Raw genomic sequence first — 21,579 nt, 5'->3', positions numbered from 1 at the left:
CTTCATTTATCCCAGATGGGAATTCGAGGAAGCTATACCATGAATCCATGACCTGACCATATCCCCAAACAGACTCATGCATTCATGTCTCAGACCTTCATTCATCAGCACTCAGTAACATTCAGAAGTCGCACGGCAGAAACAACGAAGGACATCTTCAGTCTGTTGGTCCTGAGAGCAGAGGCTGGGCGATCCACAATGCATTAAAATACAAGCGTGGGTTCGTGTTAAACGGTCTATCGTATAGACTTCCGCCAGGTAAGATAACAACAATGAATGAAACTTCAAAATTTTTCTCATTAACAGTGAGTGTAGTCTAATCATCAGTGACAACTACGTCTCGAAGGAGTACACGCGGCTGGAGGACACTGGGTGTTGTTGCTGTTATTACTGATACATTTGTGTTCGTGTGACCGTTGTATGCGCTCTTTATATCTTGTAACGCTTACCTTCAACTTAACGGGATTATTTATTGGCACCTAGCCAATGATAACCAGGTCGCCGTCATCTGACAGATGTTCACCGAATCCATAATGAACCCGCTGCTGCCTTTGGACGAGGTCTTCATGCATGTGTGTGCGCGTATTTGTGGTTGAGAGTACGAGAAGATTTGAACACTCCTTAATGTAAATAATAATGTGTACAGCGGAATCTCCCACCAAACAGGAATGCTCACTACTCTGAACTGTATTCACAGCACGAAACAATTTTCTATCTGAAGAAAGAGGTAGAATCTTTCTATCGTCTATAAACACTAAAGTAAGATGTCTCCCGAGGCGAGATTGAGAATAATTAATTCATTGCACCCCGTGTAACATCATACTAATCTCACATATAAACAGAGAGAACTATTCAAATTGATGAATATTAGTAATAATCTATCGATATATTTTATGATCTTGTTACAAAAGTAATCGTCATGAATCCTCACAAGGACTCACAGAATCCGAAATCGACCTTAATTTTTCACAGAAGACCCTGTGTGGATGTTTATAAGATGTGTCTGACACAAAAGCTCATCACAAATGCATGTGTGTGCGCGTATTTGTGGAGGAGAGTACGAGAAGATTTGAACCCTCCATAATGTAAAGAGCGAGAGTGAGCCGTAAGATTTGCCAGAATGGAGATGATGTGTTTAATATGTTTCTGTGTCTGATGTTTTGTACGATGTTCTTTGCTGCTCGAATGTAGTGTGTCATAAAGACACAAATACAAAATGGTGAAACCACATGACATTAATACCAGCGATGCCACAAGTACGATACACATTTCCAACTGTTGAATTAGCAGTTGACCTTTATCCGATTTGATGGATTTTGACAGTATCTGCGCCTCATAACTGAAGGTTGACACTTTTTTTTTTCCGACCTTCCGATCCCTGGTCCGTTAGTACAGGCTGTCGCTAGGGACGCTCCGACATGCGCAGTGCGTATACGTGTGGCCACCCACCCACACTAGCTTACTCACTCCACTGCTCCCCCTCCCTCAACACCATGGAAACCTGGACTATTAATAAATATTGGGTCGAGGGTTGACAGCAAAGGGAGATCTACATAAAATATTCACTTTTAGCCCGACATAGGGTTGAGTGAGTGAGCTAGTTCCGCAAGGTGCTTGTGTGATGCTATTTGTATTTCTTAAACATAGTCACATGATTGACAGTGTGTCTGCGCGTTGAGACCAGTAAGGAATAAACGTTAGCTCTGTCTTTGGCGGTCTGCCATCAGACGGTGTGGCAGTCTACCAACAAAGACCGTGAATGAGACATGTTGTCATTGAATGTCTCTAAAGGTTGCATTGCCTTGTAGAAAAGCTGAAAGACTATACATTGATATAGTTCACACACACGCGCGCACACACACTCATACTTTTCGCATATTAATCACAAAATAGAATAAAACAAAAATTTTGAGAACTAGCGTAGAAGGAACCCAATCATTGCAAGTTAAGTATACACCTTTATTTGCTATTAGAATAGATGAGAATGAAAACAAATGTAAACTTACTTATGTGTTACTTGAGGTATAGTACTCTCAGACATAGCTACACATAGCTTTGATCACTTCCACTACACAAACTACTCATATAAACGATGTCTTCCTTAAGATTAAGTGTTAGTGCAACATAATAGTTGGCAACTTGAGCATTCAATGTTCCTAAATACTGTGTAACACACTTTTTGGAAAAATGTAAATGAACAAATATTTAGCTAGAAATTAATTTACTAACTATAGTGTGTTGTACAAGAGTAAGTTCCTTGGATGTAAACTGAGCAAAATCTGTTTATCTAGAAACTGACGATACACAGAATCTCTAGATGAAATTTCAAAATATATTTATTACCAAAATAGTTTGAATTAATATAAAATATCGTCCAGCATGTGCTATCGTTTATCATAGGAATGGTCAGATATAAGTTGTGTACACTGTTAGTACAAAGTCTAGTGGGATTAATTGCACCCCGTGTAACATCAAACTAATCTCACATATAAACAGCTCGAACTATTCCAATTGATGAATATTAATAATAATCTATCGATATATTTTATGATCTTGTTACAAAAGTAATCGTCATGAATCCTGAGATGGACTCACAGAACTCTGAATCGTCCTAAATGTTTCACAGAAAACCTTATGTGGGTGTTAATAAGATGTGTCTGACACAAAAGCTCATCACAAAGGATTACAATGAAAAGCCATCAGTAGTTTCAATCCTACTAGCCAATTGTTTAACTCTAGGTCTTACTACCAGTTGATTAGTTCCTTTCGGTTGCCTCAAGACGACTCATGAGGATGTCTCTTTGAGCTGTAGCAGGTACAGAAGAATAATATTTGTTTGTTTTCAAAGACTGCGTGGTTACTTGACTTGCTTGTTCAATTAGAGCCGATCTAATCAAACTTAGTTGATCGTATTTTTTGCTCCACTCTTCGACTATCCCAAGGACGAGTAAAATTTCATCAATCTTCATGGCTTGTTTCTTGCAATTTATGCGTCTGTCCAAGTATGCTCGGCAGTTGTGAAAGACCTGCTTCACACCATACTCATCGGCGAGTTGAAGAAGGTCACGTAGAGTTTCATCTGTAGAAAAATATTTTTTATTTACATGTCTTTTCCTGTTTAAAACACCCCACTGAAATGACACATTTGCTAAAGGTAGTGATGTCAATAAGCTTTGAAAGCAGTCAACAGATTTGAAGCATTCTAAAGTAATGTTAAAAGGTGTAGTTTACAGGACATTGCAGATGACGAATACAATGATGTATGTACTGGCCTTTGTAAGTTATATACTATAATTCATTAGTTCATAATTCATTATCAGCTTTCCTGTTGTTGTTTTTTTTATTGAAAGACAGCCATCGAGTATTGAAAATGTGATAATCTATTAACTAATCAGTTTGTTAAATTTTAACCATGGACTAAAGACGAAGACTTGATTACCATGGCTGCTGCCAAACAGCAAAAATATAAGATTTTGTTACAAGTTACACAATAGCAGAACATCTTAAGTTATAAGACTAACTAGTGTTGATTCTTGAAACATGTACTAAACCTTACCGTAAAAGTTGTCAGTAGTGTACCCGGGATAGATTTGGTCCAAAAGTTCCACCATTAAATCCACTTTCTTTCCTGGAAGTGGAATCTCTTGTAAGTCCTTTTCTCTGAAGTCAGCCGTGAACATTGTCTTGAAGACAGGTGAATGCATCATTAGCAGAGTTTTATTTACATGAAGCTTCTTGTCCTCTACCACCAGAACGATGTCTGAAAAATCATCCTTTTTCTCATACTTGACTAACCTCTGATGCCTGCGACGGGTCTGTTCAATCTGTTTTGTAGAAGGCATACCTTTACTTGAAGCTGCATAAGACTGCATTCTTTGTAGAGAAAATGAGGTTTGTTTAACAATCCACACAAGTACTAAATAAGAGCGCACAACAGTTAGAGCCCCGACGAAAGCTTAGATGATGTGAAGTCTGCACAACCTAGTCTATACTCTATGTAAGGTCGGTGAAGCAACTAGAAGCAAAAGGTATGAACAGTTAATAGAATGGCTATTTTAAGCAAGGTTCACGTATGACGACACAGTTATATCATAAATGAAAAGTGCTGTATAGAAATCCGTACAACACCTACAGTTCGCTTACGAAGCATTTTACTGAATCATGGCTGTTGCATAGAATTGATACCAAAACAAAACTTTATTGTCGAACAAGTGTAACAAACACCTCTGTCTATTGAGTGTCTTCCTCAATCTACATACACACTTAAAAAAAAAAAAAAAGCTAAAGCGCAGTGACGTCTTGCTTAAATAAATAAGCTACCAACAGCCCGTAACTCACTTTCGAACACTTAAACAGCGCTGTGTTGTAAGAGGACACAGAAAAATGAGACAAAAATGTTGAGTACAGTCTGGGAAGTACATGTACGGTATTTAGATCACTGGTCCGAAACTAAGAGATTAAACCCTGGCTGGCTCTGCTTTAAGCCGACTATACGCCATATTGTAATTCGTAAGGAGGCAATTTCACGGTATATATATGTACACAGAATGTTCGCTTGTACAGCGCCTTATCCGGGCTTATGGTCAGGTCAAGGGCTTCACAACTGACAAAAGGTTCAGAAGGTGAGGTGACCTCAAAATAAGATGATGACAAAATGTCGGGGTTCAGCGGACCCACACACACAGCACTAATAACAACCCGCAGTCCACATATAAAAACATCATACAAACCCCGATGGAAGCGCCGCGTAGTCTTGGGAACTAGGAACTGTTCGTTGATTGTCTGTGAGTAGTGAGTTATAATACATCTTGACCACACAATACGTTGAGCGAGAGACCCCCTCATCGCAAAGCGTACATGGTGTCTGCAGAGAAGGGGAGACAACGTTTCACGATTCATAAAAATGAAGAATGAAGGAGTTAATTAACTTTACTCATGCAAAAGTCCGTGATAATGCTTTCCTTTGTAACTAGTGGCGAACATAATTTTTAAAAACGAGTTTCATGTTCATTGTATGTAATACTCCGAGACATAGTTATAGACATCCCGCATGTTTTTTAAAAATTATTAATAGACTTTTGGTGAAATGGGAGGTCGTGTGCTCTGTTTTGGTCCTGAATGCTTGTTTTCAATGGGAGGTGTTGGATCATATGTTTGTGAGACATTCGTTCTTGGTTCTGTCGTGCTTTGCTTCAGGGTTGAGAGCAGTCCTTCCCTTGCAATGATGGGAGGCTGACAGAGAGGAGGGGCACGGTCTGCTGGATGGCCTGTAGTGCTGGTGGCAGCAACTGAACGTCTTGTGTGTGTGTGTATCGTGTTTTTTTCTGTTCTTTTTTCGGTTAAGTTTGAATATTGTATTTTTCGGTAGTATCATCTGTATTTTTGGCGCATTGTTTTGTATTTGTATATTATAATGGAAAGTTAGCTTACTCCTTGTTGCTCCTTTGAGGAGCATAGGGCCGCAGAAAGAAAAGCAATGAAACGATTTTGTGTTCGTTTTGTAATTTATATTTCCCTCTGTATGCGTGCTTTATGTATTTTTGAACTATTCATTGGTATCAAAACCAGGAAGACGCATATTCACAAGAATAGCATACATGTGAAACACATGCGAGCAAAGCATTCTTTGCACAACACAGTGTGCACACGTGCATGTGTATGTGTTTTTTTAAAAACGTTTTTGTATAATGTGTTAATACCTGTCTTTAACCATACAGTTTGTTTCTAATACCATTGAAAATGCGCATGCTATTATTTCAAAGCAATTCTTCCGTACTGAAAATGAATGCACAAGAACAGACTGTTAAAATTATTCATAGCCATCTCCAGGTGAGCGCTATATGTCTGTGCACTTTCACGAAAAAGTAAAGCTAAACAATGAATAAAATAGGGAAAACAATTTCAAAAATAATGAGCTTTTAAGACACTAAACATTTTGCAACTGTTTTTAAACAGAAAGGACAATAAATGTCGAGAAATAGAATCAATGACGAAGATAATTCGAATCAGAAACATTTCCTTTTTTTATTTGACCTTCATCCTAAAGAAGTAGAAACGTTCTAGTCTGATCAAAAAAACATCAGTTTTTGCCAGTATGCACTCAACACTGTAGTGAAATATTTATATCAATAATATACAAAAGGGATACTTATTAGAAAATCACACAGAATCAGTTCTAGTTGAATGTGTTAATGCAGTTACAGTGTAAGAAATGTAAATATAAACACTAGTAAGGTTGATATAAACACAAATAAGAGGTTATAAATGGTAAGTTTCTTACTGTGTTTTAATTAAATCTTTCACGATTTCTCGTTATTTTTCCAGCTCCTGAAGACGACGCAAGAAAACATCTCTCTGGGCTGTAGGAGGCAGAGAAGAGTAGTGCCTATTCCTTTTTATCCTATTGGATGGTATGAGACTTGCACGCTTAACCAGTCTCTCTCTCAATGAATGTAACTGCTTGTAGTGGCCATACTGGTCCACTACCTTGAGATACAATAGAGTTTTGTTAATGGGGGGTTGATATTCCATCATCATTTCAATGTACGCCTTACAGTTTGCAAACACCTGTTCTACTTGATATTTATCTGCCAGCTCAAGGAGGTCCTCAATGGTGTTGTCTGAAAACAGAAATTTTTCACATTATGAGATCCACCATGTTATTTTATAATTTTTTTATTTATTATTTAGTCAATGTCACAGAGGGGTGTTGAGGAGGCGACAAAGATGATAAAACTGTCAAAAATGTGAAAAACTGCCAAAAACTGTCAGAAAAGTCTGTGGAGAGAAGCCTCACCTTTCATTAACTCAAATCCTCGCCCAGGGTAGATTTGCTCCAAGAGATTTACCATGGCATCGTAGTTTCTGGTTTCAAGTGTGATCTCTTTTAAATTTTTTTCCTGGAAGTCATCTGTAAACATGGCCTTAAACACAGGCGAGTGATTCATCATCAGAGAAGACAAAACAAAAAGGACAAACGCATTCACTTAAGGCCCAGAAAAATCTTAGTTGTCATGATAGGTTGAGACTGTTTTCTGTATCTACTACATTTATTCATGCATGAAATAAAACCTTTGGGTCAGTGAACGCAGAATAAAGTGCCTGTTACCACGAGTGTGAGACTCTGGTGTCGTGACTGTCATCTCGGATCCCACCTACTTCTTTCTAAATGCTGACAGTTGGTAATTGTTTTCTCAGGGTACTCTAGTTTCAGACACATTGTGTGTGTGTTGGAGCGTTTAATGCCTACCACAAAAAGTCATGTGCTCGTGCGACTGTGTGTAAGTACCTTGAGCCCGATTGTCTTTTTATTATTATTACTATTAACTTCCCTGTCTACATATTTATGCGTCTTCAATCTTTGATACATACAAAAGTACACGTGACTACTGGTCAATGTTTACAGGCATTCAGGGATGAGCCTAAACAAGACTGCACACAAACTTATATACATACATAAATGGATACAGACATCTATACACATACTGGTACAAAAATACAGAGATGTGAATTCTCATTTTCCCAGCGTGATAGACATCTGTAAACATGTTGCTATATTTAGTTTCAAGTCTTGTTTTAGGAGCTTTTTCCATTTCTTTTGTGCAAGAAAAATGACAATGGTTTGCACAGAGACGACACAGTGGCAGGCTGCTCGACATGCAGTCGTTTTGAAAAGAAGTTGAGAAGCGGTTGCAGAGGTTCGTTCTATTACAGTAAGTTCGCGTTTGTTGGTTCTTGTCGACTAGTAATCAAGTCCGGCGAGTTCTCAGAACGCGTTGCTTTGCAACCTTCCTGGAAAGGCGCTGTGCGGGAAATTCCGTTGGTAGCCTCGTGAGCTATTGTTAGCCCAACGGATTCATTGGAGGTCACTAATGCGAATTTCAAAATATCATAAAAAAATAACTGTAAGAGATAGAAAAAAATTTCAACTTATAATAAGAGATCAACCTGCGTGAAACAAAAATGTTTACATGTGAATCCTGCATGAACAGTCACTTATTAGGTAATCAAAAGAAAATTAGGGAGGTGTAATTGAATTAAAAAAAATTCACACAAGGTTCCACAGGATATGTCATGCTAGCACAAGTTACACCTCCAGGAATCACACTTTGATAACCGCATTTAAACTTGAAATGAATAAACATTGTTCTTGTCAAAAAAATCAGATTGATGCATTTAATAAAATTATTATCGGTACGCTACGAAGGTACAGATCCTCGCGAAAACAATCCACTGCGGAGCACTGAGTGCCTGCCAAGCAAATTTTCACTGGTGTTTTAAAACAATTATATCTGCTAAACTACAAAAAAGACACATATATGTGATACGCCGTTTAAAAGAGCATTTTAAAAAACATTTGCGTGGGGTTAATTTCAAGAACTATAGATTCTGATTTCTTGTAGTAAGCTCACATCAAAGATAGTAACGGTATGGGGCAGAAAATTCACAATCCGGGCGAAAGGTCACTAGTCAGAAATTAAGAATTTTTTTGACAAAACATATACAAGCATAAAGTAACAAACAATATAATATTTTATTAAAATATACAGTAGAATTTAAATATTGCTTACTGTTTTCTTCTCATTTTCTGTTGTTTGAGTACAAATCCACGTCCAATCGAGTAACCCGCAACGATGTCAATACGGCGCTCAAGTAAACAAACTATACAGTGGTTTTAACACTAGGAAATATGATTGGTTGACTTTTTCAGCATTTAAAGGGAAGTAATCCAGTGTTGTCTCCCTTATATTTTATTCAATTAAGACACTACACTGGTTACCACAGTGCTCCATCCCTGGGCTGTGGGCGCGGGCAAACTACTAGAAGCCGTTTTACCCTCAGCGGGCTGATAGAGCGGGGAGAAAGTTCCCTTGATACCTACTGTTGAACTCATTCACAGAAGATAGTTCATTTTCGACTGTCTCAAGACGATGCATGAGGATGTCATTTTGAAGCTGACCAGGTAGAGAAGTAAAATACTTGTTTCTTTTCAAGAGTTTCGTATCTACATGACTTGCGTCCTCAACTAGAACCGATCTGAAAATGCTTAGTTGATTGTATCTTCTGCTCCAACGCACCACTATCGCAAGGTATATGAAAATTTCATCATTTTTCATGTCTTGATTTTTCCAATTTATGCGTCTTTCGAAGTATGCTTGGCAGTTGTGAAAGACTTGCTGCACACCATATTCATCTGCGAGTTGAAGAAGGTCACGTAGAGTTTGATCTGTAAAATAAAATAGGTTTTATTTATCTGTTTTTTTTTCTTTAAAAAAATGAAAATACACATATGCTAATGCTCATTTGCGAAAGGTAGCGATGTAAAGAAACTTTGAAAGTAGTCAACAAATTTGAAGCGTTCAAAAGTAATGTTAAAAAAGTAGTTTACAGGGCATCACCGATAATGATTAATTATTATATACTGTGCTTTGTACGTTATACACTACAATTAATCATCAGGTTTCATGGTTTTCATTGAAAGTCATGGAGTATCAAAAACACGGCAATCTAGTAATAAAGGAAAGTTTGTTGAATCATAACCATGTACTAAAGATGAATAGATTGATACAGTTCCTGCCAAATGGCAGATAGAAGATCCTGGGTGATAAATTACCCAACAGCCGGGCACCTTAAGATAAAAGACTGACTGATGTTGGTGTCTGAAACTAATACTAAACCTTACAGCGGAATTTGTCAACGGCGTTGCCGGGATAGATTTGGTCCAATAGTTCCACCATTAAATGCCATTTCTTTCCTGGAAGTGGAATCTCTTGTAAGTCCTTTTCTCTGAAGTCGGCCGTGAACATTGTCTTGAACACAGGTGAATGCATCATCAACAGAGTTTTATTTACATGAAGCCTCCTGCCCTCTACCACCAGAACGATGTCCGAGAAGTCATCCTTTACCCTATACTTTCCTAACAAAGGAATAAACGCCATTATTCTTAGAGAAAATGAGTTTTTTGTGTTTCATCCACACAAGAGTCCTAAATAAGAGTGCACAACGGTTAGGGCCCCGATGGAAGACGGTGTGACGTCCGCACAACACAGATCGTGGAATTTCTTGTTTGTCTAGCAAGCATCAACAATGCTACGTGCCGTGAAGCATCCAGTAGCAAACGGTCGAAGTCTTGGTCTATAAGCAAGATTTCATCCAGCAGAGTAACGGCAAAGCCTCAATGAAAGAGCTGCGGATGGTGGAAAGCACTAAAGTCCTGCGAGTTCTCAGAAATCGTTGCTATGCAACCTTCCTGGAAAGGCGCTGTGCGGGAAATTCCTATTGTAGCAGGGAAAACCCCTCGTCATTGTGAGCTATTGTTAGCCAATCACGTGACTGTTATGGTTTTAAAATCCGATTCGACTTGCTGTACATCAGTTTCACATGGCAGAGAAAAATGTTTATCTGAAAATACATACGGAGCCAGAAAGTACGAAGTTATATGTCAGCTTTTCAAGACAATGCCATGAAAGCAAAATGATATTGTCTTTCAGATGAAAGAGGGTTAGACGTGTGCCCAAAGCGTCAGCATAGGGTGAGCAGAGAAGATAACTTCATATACTATCCTTTGGATTAGTTTATGCTTGGGTCCATGAGAGAAATTAGTCAACAGACCAGATGGTACAAGTTTAGTTGTGCATCAGCATTCTGCATACCGTGTAAACGCATTTCTTCATCCTTCCGATCTTGATAGATTTTCAGTCCATCTCTGCGACGTGCACGACTCTCTTTCTTTCTTTCTCTGTATGTGTGTTACCAGCCATACTAACAAGGTATGAGGAGGTAAAATGGATTAAATAGTAATCACTTTAGGGTGGCTGAAATCTGTTAATTTTTTCTTGGTTTGTGTTTGAGATTTGATTCATATTTTGAAATTTATCTTAGTGTATCAAGCAGCAGTTTAAAAGCAAAATAAACAGAAATGTTTATAACTTTTATAAGCAGAAAGTGATAGAGTAGGGGGGTAATCTGGTATAAATAAATAAAATAAAAATGGTTTCGGTACTTCGAGAAAGTGCTCTTAGAGCTATTAAACAATGAAAAAAGTAGAAAGAAATAATACGAATAAAAGTAATACACAGAAAAAAATGAATGCGAATAAATTTATTACCGGTTTCAAGGAGAAGGGGACACTAGTAATAATAACCACTTTGTAATGTGTAAAACAATATATACATATATAATGTATCCCAAAGTGCCATATCTATCTATATACATATATGAAAGACATCTCTCTAGAATGAGTGCGTGCCCACATTTGTCTAAAACAATAAAAGCTGCATCTAAAAATCATTTGTAAAAGTGATCACAAAAAATGCATTTCTCTTTATTTTTCCTGTCTTTGTATCTCTTACTGTCTTGAGGGGAAATTAGGGGAACCGAAGTCACTTGAAAAAATCTCTCATACTTTCAGAGGTCAAAAGTTGAATGCTAGGACTGTAGTTACTATGGTGACAACTACGAACACGATAAAAATGCAAAAACTACAATACTGTAAACTTTTAGTAATGTTAACACTCTAATAATGTAAACAATAGTCTCTATTACTCTGTTTCTACACTCACCTCGATGTAATTCAATCATTAATCAGTGACATGTGATATGATTTATTAATGTGTCATGGCTAATGTCACAAAACTCACTGGCATGGCTAAATATAGTCCGACTTACACACTCAGACATTCTTACTCTTTCCAAAATATATCCCAGAATACCATTTCCATATTCTGTGTCCAAAATATCCATATTTTACAGAAAATAAAAGTCTGACAGATTATGAATAAAATAATTTCTGTCGTATTTTCCTACTTTTTTCATATTTTCCTGCATTTTTTAATATAAATTATAGAAAAATCGTTTGATTGAGCATCGCAGACACGCCTTTCTCAGTCGCTACATATTTCCGGGACTTCTCATGGCAACACTATCAACCGAGATGTTGAGATGTTGAGATGTTGACATTAAATAGTCACCATGCATAGTTACTTCCCTTACACTGCTGGCCTCAATGTACTTGAAGTCAGTTGTGTATGAGTTTAGACAGGTCTGCTTTCTTTAGTTAGTGCCATATGGAACTTTGGTACCTGTGAACGATGCTCTTCTGGCAACTCTCTAGGATGGCATGCTTGTAATGCAGACATGCAACATATGCACTGGAAATGGCAGGACAGAACAATGGTGGACAGAAAAAAGGACTGGGCCGTGATCAGAATAAAATTAAAAAAAAACAAAAACCAACAACAAACTCTGAGAGCAAAACTCGTACTACATATTCAAAAATCGTATTTTCGCATTCTGTACACAAACATTGAACAATCATACCGAATCATACGGGTGAGTTTCTCTGCACACCTAAACATTAGGTTCATTTAAGATTCTTTCTCTTCAGACATTCAGCAACATCCGGGTCTGTCTCAAATAACTCAATACGCCGCTGCAGGACATCTCTCATGGCTGTTGCGGGTACAGCCGAGTACATGTCGCTTCTCCGCAGCTCGGTGGCTGATACCCGACTGGCCATGTCCACGAGCATTTGTCGTAGCGATTGCAACCGTTCGTACCCGTCCACTATTCCCAGATAGAAAAGCACATGATGAGTAGACAGAGAAGCTGTTTTGCTGTCCAGCCGTTTGGTGATGTACTGACTGCAGTTGTTGAACACCTGCTGGACGTCGTACTCACGGGCTAGTTCAAGAAGGTCTAGAAGGGTGTCGTCTGGAAAGATGGAAGTTCTTATATTAATTTGGGAAATATATATATATGATGCTTGCAAGAATAGCAGACATGCTCATAGCAAATTCTCTAGTTGGAGGAAACGCAAATTAATAATAAAAATACACAGAAAATAAGCAAAGTTCTTGTATAGAAAACAACGTATACACTTCAGGTAGTACGTTGTAGAAATGACAGTATGCTGATAGTCCTTTTAAAATAGTAACAACTGATTAGGCTTTACTGTAATTTCGGCCTTTTATTGATAACAGATAATTTAACTAGGTTATCAATACATAGGAATGTTGTCACATATTTATAAAGTTATAAATAAAGTCTTTTGTTATTGCTAACTTACAGTGAATTACTGATTCATTCAAACCACTTTGCTCGATCAAAACAATACTTTTTAAATATAATTTTAAATGCTTAAAAATATTTAATTTTTAATTACTAAGAATGAAAGACTTAGCATGAAAGCTTAGTATCACAATTCTCGAAAATAGTATATCTATAAATTATTTTTATAAATCGGTAACAAATTATTACAATTATTCAGAGTCCAAACCTTTGGCATGAAGACAGTGTCTCAATAACTGAAAAAAGTACATTTATAAAGTATTTGTATAACTCGAAGACATTATCTTAATTCATAATTACTCAGCATTATTAGCTGTCACCAAGTCATTAACATCTGTTTATGTGTACATTGCGTCGCTTACATCATCAAACGACTCAACTCACCTTTAAACAAGCTAACGGCGTCTCCAGGGTAGATCTGCTGTAGAAGGTCAACCACTAGAGAATATTTCTTTCCTGTAAGTGGAAGAATCCTTAAATCTTTCTGGGCCATAAACACTTTGTAGAACACAGTCGAATGCACCATGAGAAATGTTTTGTGAACGAAGAGTTTCTTGTCTTGCACCACAAGTGTGAGGTCAGACATCGGATCGCTTGTTTGAAACCGGTTGGCAGGCTGCTCCATCTTCTTTTATTAGCAAAGGATTGTTTCTTTTTCCTTAGACGTCTTCCTGACCTATTTAGAATGAGGAAGACAGTATAGAAATAGCGAACGGAAGCCGATAGAAATCCCAGCAGGCGCAGAATCGGTAATTTCCGTTAAGGCGGAAGTCTAGTAATAGTCCTAGAACTCCGTACGGGAAAATCCGAAAGTCCAACAATCGAGTTTCGTTGTGGAAAGAAGAAGAAGAAGAAAAAAAAGGAGGTCTTTGCTCGACTGATGCACAGCTTGATTTTTCGTAAGCGCTGAGAATCGATTGTGTGTGCGATTGTAATTATTCAAAGATGAATGTTGAGAAAAAAAAAAAATAATGATTATATGACGAACAGGGTTTTTTTGTGTGAAATACTTATCAGACGAAAAGTAGTAGAAGAGTAGACAGTTACAAATACATGTATTTAGGCATAACTGCTGATGGTTAGCTTACTGATGAGGTTAATTTACATAAGGAAGTCCATACCCGTCTGTACTGTGTCACAAATCTGAAGTTTTTTAATGTGCACAGAGAACTTCTGTAAATATTCTACAACTCTAGTTATTCACAACACCATGACTTTTGGTCTATATATAGTTTGCTGGGGTGAGAACATTGCAAAGCAGGACATGCACAGATCAAACAAGACCGTTAAAAACGCAAGAGGTTGATTGGGGGGGGGGGCAGTAAAACAACATACAGACAATGTATGACCAGCTTCTGATCATTAGACTGAAGACTCACACCCACTCCGACAGGAATTGGACATCAGGCGCATAGACACAAGTGATATGTTTAAAGTTCTAGAGCTAGAACCTCATATTGAAGGTCTCTATCGTTTCGGCTCAAAATTTCCTCATGAATAAATGTCGGTTTGTTTTACTTTACGGAAGAGTATGGTAGCCTACGAGAATCAGAGCACAGCTGTTTAATACATTTTAATACGCGACTGGTTTAAAGCTTGTAACTTTGATTCAGGACACTAGTGTCTGTTACTTCATCCCAGTTTGCCATTTCTCTTTAAGAGCCAGCTTAGCTTAAGCAGTCACAAAGTTCCGCAATTTTTGTATATTTAACAGGGCTTTTTCATATTTAAAACTCCTGCCAAACATTCGTCAAGATCTTCCAGGTGTGTGCTGTGAACTGTGAACTTCTTTAAAGTCTTCAACGATGTGACATCGTCTTTAAAGGGAATCATTTGGGGCTTTTTTTCCTCAGATACTCGGTGATGTGGGGGTCAGCTTCAATTCTCTCGAGTCGCTTCTGGAGGATGTCTTTTACAGCTGTCAGGGGCACTGTAGAGTACCGCTTGCTTTTTTGAAGTTCACTGAGGGACAGACGACTCGCCCGGTCCACCAACTCTTGTCTTAGTGACTGCAGCCGACTGAACGGATCAACTATCGTGAGGTAGAACAGGATGTGGTCAGTGGAGAATGGAATTGTCTTGCTGTCCATCCGTTTAGTGATGTACAGGCTGCAGTTGTGGAAGACCTGCTGCACGTCGTACTCGTGGGCGAGTTGGAGAAGCTCCCCCAAAGTTTCGTCTGAAGAGAAAATGAAGATTTTACAATATGACACTTAGATGATTTGTAAAAGTTTATGAAATTTGAGAAACGCTCATGCACATACGCCCTCTTGCTCCCTCATATTTATCATATGGGTGGGGTGTTGGTAAAGAGTTGGTATTATTGGTACGAGGGGATGAAGGATTTTGTAAGTGAAATATCTAACAGAACCTTGTGAGTGAAATGTTGTACCAGGCTAGAAAATCTGAAGATGTAGAACTCAATGCTTTAGACATATTGTTATTAGATGTTTATTGGTTTTGATTTAAAATGGATGATGTAACAAGAACACTCAGGGTCTTCCACATTCATTAAGAACCAAGGAAACAGCAAAGTAGGCTAATGTATTGCTTCACTAGATTTTATCCTAAGGATTACAAATTACACCATTGGGGATAAAGCAGAATCCTAAAGTGAGTTCTCTAGCAAGATTCAGGAAAGACTGATCCATTTTTACACATTTTGATCTGTCATTATCAATTTGAATTGTTCTTCTATCTTGTTCGGTTGTTTTTTAATAATTTTTTGAAAAGGGGGTTAAATCATGCGTAAAATCATGCGTACAAGGGGGTCTGACCACCTCATAACCTAGTAAGCAAAGAATATTGTAGGGCAAGAGACATGAAATGTCTACTTCCTGCTTTTCAGGACTTGTGGATGCACACACACACACGTGTAGATATAATATATTGTAATTTTAAATTGCAAAATGTGTTAAGCAGGATTACAATATTATGTAAGATCCGTGTAGTTTATGTGCCATGTACCCTATGACGGTGAGCAAATCGAAAGACAACACTGTACTGCTCACCTTTGAATAGGTCGATTGCTGTTCCAGGATATATTTGCTCTAAAAGTGCAACCATCGTGGAATATTTTTTCCCGAAAAGCTGAACCCTCATCTGCAAAGGGTTTCCTTTGAGCATTTTCTGGAAGGACGGGGAATGTATCATGAGCACAGCTCTGTGAAGGTGTAGTTCCCTGTCCTCCACTACCAGAGTCACATCGGAAATTTGATCTCCCTGTTGAAATCGGTGGCCAGGCTCAGCCATTTGTAACGGCAGGTGTCGTCTCACTTGCGTTGCAGTGGAATGTAGGCGACGCTAACTTCGTCGATTATTATATTTCCCACAAGGAATTTCAATGAATGACACGCACAGCATGGCCCACTGATTCAGGGCAGGCAGTGTCCTACTTTAGTGCTGCAGGGAAAATAACCTCAAGAGCCGTTGCTTGGTAGCGCCTTCTCCGAGAAAAATACATTTGAGCATCGATCATGCTGACGCGCAGAGGGCAAAGTTCAAGTAGGTCACGTTGGCTTAGTCAGGCTTTGAGTTTGAAGGTGTGACATATTTTTCGCCGCAGCGATAACCTGGCTAAAAAAAAAAATACTTCGAGTTCTCGTTCTGGGCATAGCGGATTTTCCCGTGAGGAGAGCGGTTGTAAGCTTGTGTAGTTACCACAGACTTGTATGTGGTAGTTACCGTGTCAAGCACAAGGGGGCAAACTCCATTCTGACAGCCTTTTTGGGGGGAGGAGCGGTTGTCTCCCTTGCAGCTCTGGTTACTGCACCACTCCATTTTTGAATGTCATTACCTGTTCTTAAGTCTTTTATAATACTGTATTGTTTATATTACTAAAACAGTGCAATACCGTAAAATATAGTAAACTATTGGCAGCACAAACTCCAATAGAAAGCACATGCAATTGGTTAGATTTATTCATCATTAACACTGAGATCGATGTGCAATTAATTGTTTTACCTGACTGTTACTTTCTCCCCATTTCTGCTCTCTGCATTCCTTCATGTTCCCTGCAATGTTCACTGTGAATATGTATGTATGTTTACCTGAGTGTGCCGCCCTCTGTCATTCGGTATTATTACCTACTGCCACGTGTGTCTTGTAAATCGCATATTGAGCTCGCCTCTGTGTAGGGAAATGGGCGATATAACTGGCATTATTATCATTATTATTTGCGATAACCATTTTGCAATATACGCCTTATGCTTGTTCCATTCGGTAACAAGTTAATCAGAAAGCAAATTTAGTAAAGAATTTAATATTTAATATAAATTTAGTTCATAAATTAAATTCTTGTTTGAAGAACGAGCTGTCACGTACTCTGGTCACTTGTAAGGGGCGCGTGGTTTGTCTTTTGAATGGGAATTCACACCAATGCTGTCATCACTATTTTTTTTTACCATGGCATTATGTAACAACAAACCATACAGACTACAGTTGATGGTTATAACATTTTTATTCCCTTGATACACAAAATGGAAGTGTTTGTTTAAAAAGGAAATTATTTTGTTTTGCTTAGAAGAAACCTTTGGAGAACGTCCTCAGTGTCCAGCAGGTCTTTTACAACTGTACTCAGTACATCGCCAAGCGGATGGACAGAAAGAGAAATTCAGTCTCCATGGACAACATACTGCTCTATCTCAACATCGTGAAAGACAACTGCGACCAGTCAAAGATGATCTTGTGAAACGTCGAGTGTCTGTGTTTCGAATCTATTCACTTCTTAAGACGTCTTAATATGAATTATTAAATCTGTTTTCCCTGCAGCCACATTTTTGTCTTTTTCCCCTATCTGTAGAAACTATTGGATGCGTATTTGATCCTAGTCCTCCTTTACATGCCTTCTCTTCTCCATAGACCTTCAAGGGTTAACAATTACAGGCTCGGGTAAATTCATGCAAAGGGAAGTAACTCTTTTCTTCCTGTGGTGTGAGAAACAAGAGCTATCTCCCTTTGTCCATCAGACTGTTTACAAACAAGCAAACCAAAAAAAAAATAAAATAAAATAAATAAATAAAAAACCACCTAAAAACATAATTCTTCCAAAATAAAAATAATGTCTTCATGGCAGAATAGGGAAAGACAGGATGGGTTGTATGTTTTCTTATTAGATCACATTTTGACCAAACAAAAAAACAACAATGTGTAGGTTACAAAAGAGGTTCTTTTATACAGGGTTTATTTGGTGCCTGTTAGGTGAATAATTACATTTAATTTTTAACTCCCTCAGAACTGAAACAATAACCAATGATTATCAAACACAAATATTTTTCAACCAGTATTGTGGCAATGACTTCATTTCCCTTAGACCTGGAAGCCTGACTGGGGCTGAATAACAGTGCATGTAGAGAAATTTTGTGAAGGAATATAGAGTCCTGAAAAATGACATGAAGTGGTGAGTTGTCAGACGACATGGTGAGACGTCAGATGACATCGATGGAGTGAAATGCTAATTATATTTGGAATCTGTTGCAAGAGTAGAATATCATTTCAACATTACATAAAAGTGTTAAATAGGTGAATAATCCTTACCTTTAAAGGGTAAGTATGTAGTTCAATTCAGCTTGTTTTAATCACACAACCTGCAGTCTTAAAAAGCAGGCAACAAGACGGGCATGTACTAGAGCACACGCATGCACACACACACACATACGTGAAAAAAGACATTCATACATGACAGAGGCTCACATAACCAATATACACAAACTCACACTTTCAAACAAAAGCTCTTCACACACACGCACGAACATGCGCACACCGATCTGCACAGTTGTGTACATACATTGCAGGTCAATTTTTAATGAATAGATGGCTTTACTTGTGTAAATCCCAAGTCGACCCAACCGTCATTCAAATCTCTGACCCCTCAAGTCAGGAATGCTGCAGCCGCCAACATTTTTGATTAAATTCAAAACTCCCAGGGAGCTTTGCTATAACAAATTTACAATTACCATCGTCTCTATGAAGAAAAAAAAAACTTCAGTGAGAAACATGTGGGATAAAATTACTAACAGCCTTCATATTACCTATATTACCTATACATCCATAGGTCGTCAAAGCAACAGAAAATACGCAGAAAATTAAAGGTAGCCATGCACCATAATCTGCAACCGTCCATAAATTTATATCTCCCAGAGTGCCCTAATCCATACAAAAGAAAGCGTTCTGTTTTCCACTAATGTCTTGAGTCTCCTTACTCCTCCCATGGAGTTGTCCTGACAACTCACACAACCACACTTTCCCTGGGATGACAGACAAGTATGACTTCACCTGCCTGTGCAAGCTTAAAAATTATCATTAACTTTAATTTTCTTCTGCTGTGTGAGCGAAGTCAGACAAGTCATAAACAACAAGTATTAAACTGAGCTTTGTTATGAGGTTATGAGTCAGCTAGGAGAACGTAACCGCGATACGCCGCGTGATTGTCTCCCCTGGGCTATACAGACGGCTTCGCCCTCAGAGAGAGAGAGAAAGACAGAGCAGGTAACGGTTTGTGGAAAACGTGGCGATTTGTAGCAGCGGCTGTGCCAGGAAATAAAATTTAAAATGAAAGGGAGACAGTTTCATCAGGTAAAGTGGTGATCAGTCCACGTGTTTGTTAGCTGCACACTGTGCACACTGACACTGTACCTTGTCAAGAATGAGTGAACAACTTAGAGAATCGAACTCATGCCTTTCTGACTGTCCGTATACTCAGTGGCGCTCATTCATTTATGAAAATAGATGGATCCGCCGTGTGCTCTACAGTTTTTCTGTAATAAGTTTCTTGCTGTTATTGTTTGTCATAAAGAGACACATCAATATTAATGACACATCAGTATGAGGTTCTTACTGGCAGTTGTTACAGCTGCTGCCTCTGCTAGTCTCTTACTTGACATCGCTTCCCAGAAGCCTCTGTTAAATCTAGACTGCCGTCCTGCAGGCAGTCAAAGGTCATCTGACCTCCACCTTGCCCTATCTTCATCCCTTCATAACGACACACATACACACAGTTCCTATGTCCCTACATCTGGGATGCTCTCCAGCATGGGGGATATCTCCCGAGGAGAGATGTTGGGGGTGTAGGATCCCTCCTCTCCCCGGTTTAGCCCTTGGTGGCGAACTCCGGACCTGGGAGAAGAGTCCAGCCTCCGGACAGGAGGAAGCAGGCTGGTGGTGGCCCCTGGTGTGCTCCCCCCTGCGGCAGGAACGACCAGCGCCGACCCAGGCCCCACAGGGGAGCGGTCTGTCTTGAGGACAATGGTGGTGGCCGTCTGGCAGGTCCGCTTGACCTCCTGGTTGCGCTGCAGGTATTCGTCGTAGTAGTCGACGTCCATGCCCTCGCGTCGCTGTCGCTTGATCTGCGTGATGATGAGCGTCATCAGGGCCGTGGCGTAGAAAACGATGACGATGATGACGTAGAGCAGCTCGTTGATCTGGCTGTCGCGGAACGGCTTCTTGAGGATGATGTGGATGAGCGTGCCGTTGATCATGACGATGTTGCTGGACGGGACCGACAATACATGAGTCACGTTGCCGTCAAGGTACTGGCTCTGAGGCGCTGCACAAAAAAATAAATAAACAAACAGTTAAAGACAGAAACAAGTAGCATATAAAGAAAGAAGCAAAACATAAAACAATAAAGAGAGAAATAAAACTAGATGGAAAAACATAAAGATTTAAATACATCAGGTTTAGCTGGTTCCAGGAGAATGTTCCAAGAAAAACAAAAAGAAGCAAGCCCATGTCAAACATAAAACTCACCTCAAAGCTTAGCAAAACATAGCGATGTTGATTAGTTTCACGAAACTGCTTTGTGGGTTTTAGTGTGGTGCGAAACACGTGCATCTTGACCTGACTTCTGGCAACTGACGTCACCGAGGGGCACTAGTCAGCTCCAAACACATGTTGTGAAAGACGTTGCCATAGCAACAAGCCAATTTTTCTGTTGTCAAGGAAAATAACCTTGACTCAAGTGTGAATAAAATTTATTTCATCGCTCAGAGTTATTCGCTAATGTTTGTCACAACAAGAATCTTGATATGCTAAACGAGTTTATTTGAAACCAATTCCTCTCTTGGGTGAGCCTTTAAGTAGTTTCAGGCAAGACACAGTTCCAACAGCCCAACTGTGCAGACACAGACGTCCTCGTACAAACTGTGAATTCCAACTAAACTACAAAGTCTGGCGCTATTTTTGGGGGAGAAAATTAGTTCAAATTAAAAAAATTAGCCGAAACCTTTACGAGAAGCACGTGCGTCACGCGGAAGTGAGGGTGGGAAGGGGAGAACATGCGATCGAAAAAAAAAAAAATTGTGCAAGTCTCGCACAAGGGGAGATCATTTCTGTAAATTACAGCTGCAGGAGTTAACACCCCTTTTGGCGGCGGGAGGACGTAAGATGAAAGGCGGGAATTTCTTCGACTCCTTTGATTTCCGAGAAAGCCGCGGAGTCGTGACTGGGCTTTTGGCGGGAGTAGAGTTCAGCCTGCAAATAGGGACATGGACAGGGAAGGAGGCCAAGTTCTTG

The 21,579-nt window shown here is 39.0% G+C and overlaps 5 protein-coding genes and 2 long non-coding RNA genes across 9 annotated transcripts in view; 1 reads left to right on the top strand and 6 right to left on the bottom strand.

The window, feature by feature from the left end:
* Nucleotides 1-21,579, bottom strand: part of LOC112574113 — a 103,863-nt gene that overhangs the window by 7,368 nt on the left and 74,916 nt on the right. The window lies entirely within an intron of this gene.
* Nucleotides 1,946-3,989, bottom strand: LOC112574106 (kelch-like protein 15). The gene is made up of 2 exons (XM_025254972.1): nucleotides 3,557-3,989; nucleotides 1,946-3,079 (listed from the first exon to the last, which is right to left on the bottom strand). The coding sequence occupies exons 1-2, from the start codon at nucleotides 3,870-3,872 to the stop codon at nucleotides 2,757-2,759; spliced, it is 639 nt and encodes a 212-aa protein (XP_025110757.1). The 5' UTR covers nucleotides 3,873-3,989; the 3' UTR covers nucleotides 1,946-2,756.
* Nucleotides 4,473-7,114, top strand: LOC112574138. The gene is made up of 3 exons (XR_003101361.1): nucleotides 4,473-4,622; nucleotides 5,197-5,305; nucleotides 6,325-7,114. It is a non-coding gene; the product is annotated as an uncharacterized LOC112574138 (long non-coding RNA).
* Nucleotides 6,019-10,414, bottom strand: LOC112574133. 2 transcript variants are annotated; one of them, XR_003101356.1, is made up of 3 exons: nucleotides 9,683-10,414; nucleotides 6,797-9,226; nucleotides 6,019-6,620 (listed from the first exon to the last, which is right to left on the bottom strand). It is a non-coding gene; the product is annotated as an uncharacterized LOC112574133 (long non-coding RNA). The 2 variants fall into 2 exon arrangements; XR_003101355.1 differs by having other exon boundaries at nucleotides 6,019-9,226; nucleotides 9,683-10,388.
* On the bottom strand, nucleotides 11,094-13,820 carry LOC112574119. Its single transcript, XM_025254992.1, has 2 exons — nucleotides 13,453-13,820; nucleotides 11,094-12,711 (listed from the first exon to the last, which is right to left on the bottom strand). The coding sequence occupies exons 1-2, from the start codon at nucleotides 13,691-13,693 to the stop codon at nucleotides 12,362-12,364; spliced, it is 591 nt and encodes a 196-aa protein (XP_025110777.1). The 5' UTR covers nucleotides 13,694-13,820; the 3' UTR covers nucleotides 11,094-12,361.
* Nucleotides 13,988-16,567, bottom strand: LOC112574121. Its single transcript, XM_025254995.1, has 2 exons — nucleotides 16,080-16,567; nucleotides 13,988-15,247 (listed from the first exon to the last, which is right to left on the bottom strand). The coding sequence occupies exons 1-2, from the start codon at nucleotides 16,318-16,320 to the stop codon at nucleotides 14,898-14,900; spliced, it is 591 nt and encodes a 196-aa protein (XP_025110780.1). The 5' UTR covers nucleotides 16,321-16,567; the 3' UTR covers nucleotides 13,988-14,897.
* LOC112574123 overlaps nucleotides 17,591-21,579 on the bottom strand; it is a 142,479-nt gene continuing 138,490 nt past the window's right edge. For both annotated transcript variants that reach the window (XM_025255003.1, XM_025255005.1), the window contains exon 3: nucleotides 17,591-20,611. In XM_025255003.1, the coding sequence (XP_025110788.1) occupies nucleotides 20,067-20,611 (545 nt within the window). In that variant the 3' untranslated portion in view covers nucleotides 17,591-20,066. The remainder of the gene's footprint in view (nucleotides 20,612-21,579) is intronic.

This window comes from Pomacea canaliculata, linkage group LG10 (genome assembly GCF_003073045.1).
Source record: "Pomacea canaliculata isolate SZHN2017 linkage group LG10, ASM307304v1, whole genome shotgun sequence".
NCBI classification, from domain to species: Eukaryota; Metazoa; Mollusca; class Gastropoda; order Architaenioglossa; family Ampullariidae; genus Pomacea; species Pomacea canaliculata.
This window is presented reverse-complemented; position numbering and strand designations above follow the sequence as displayed.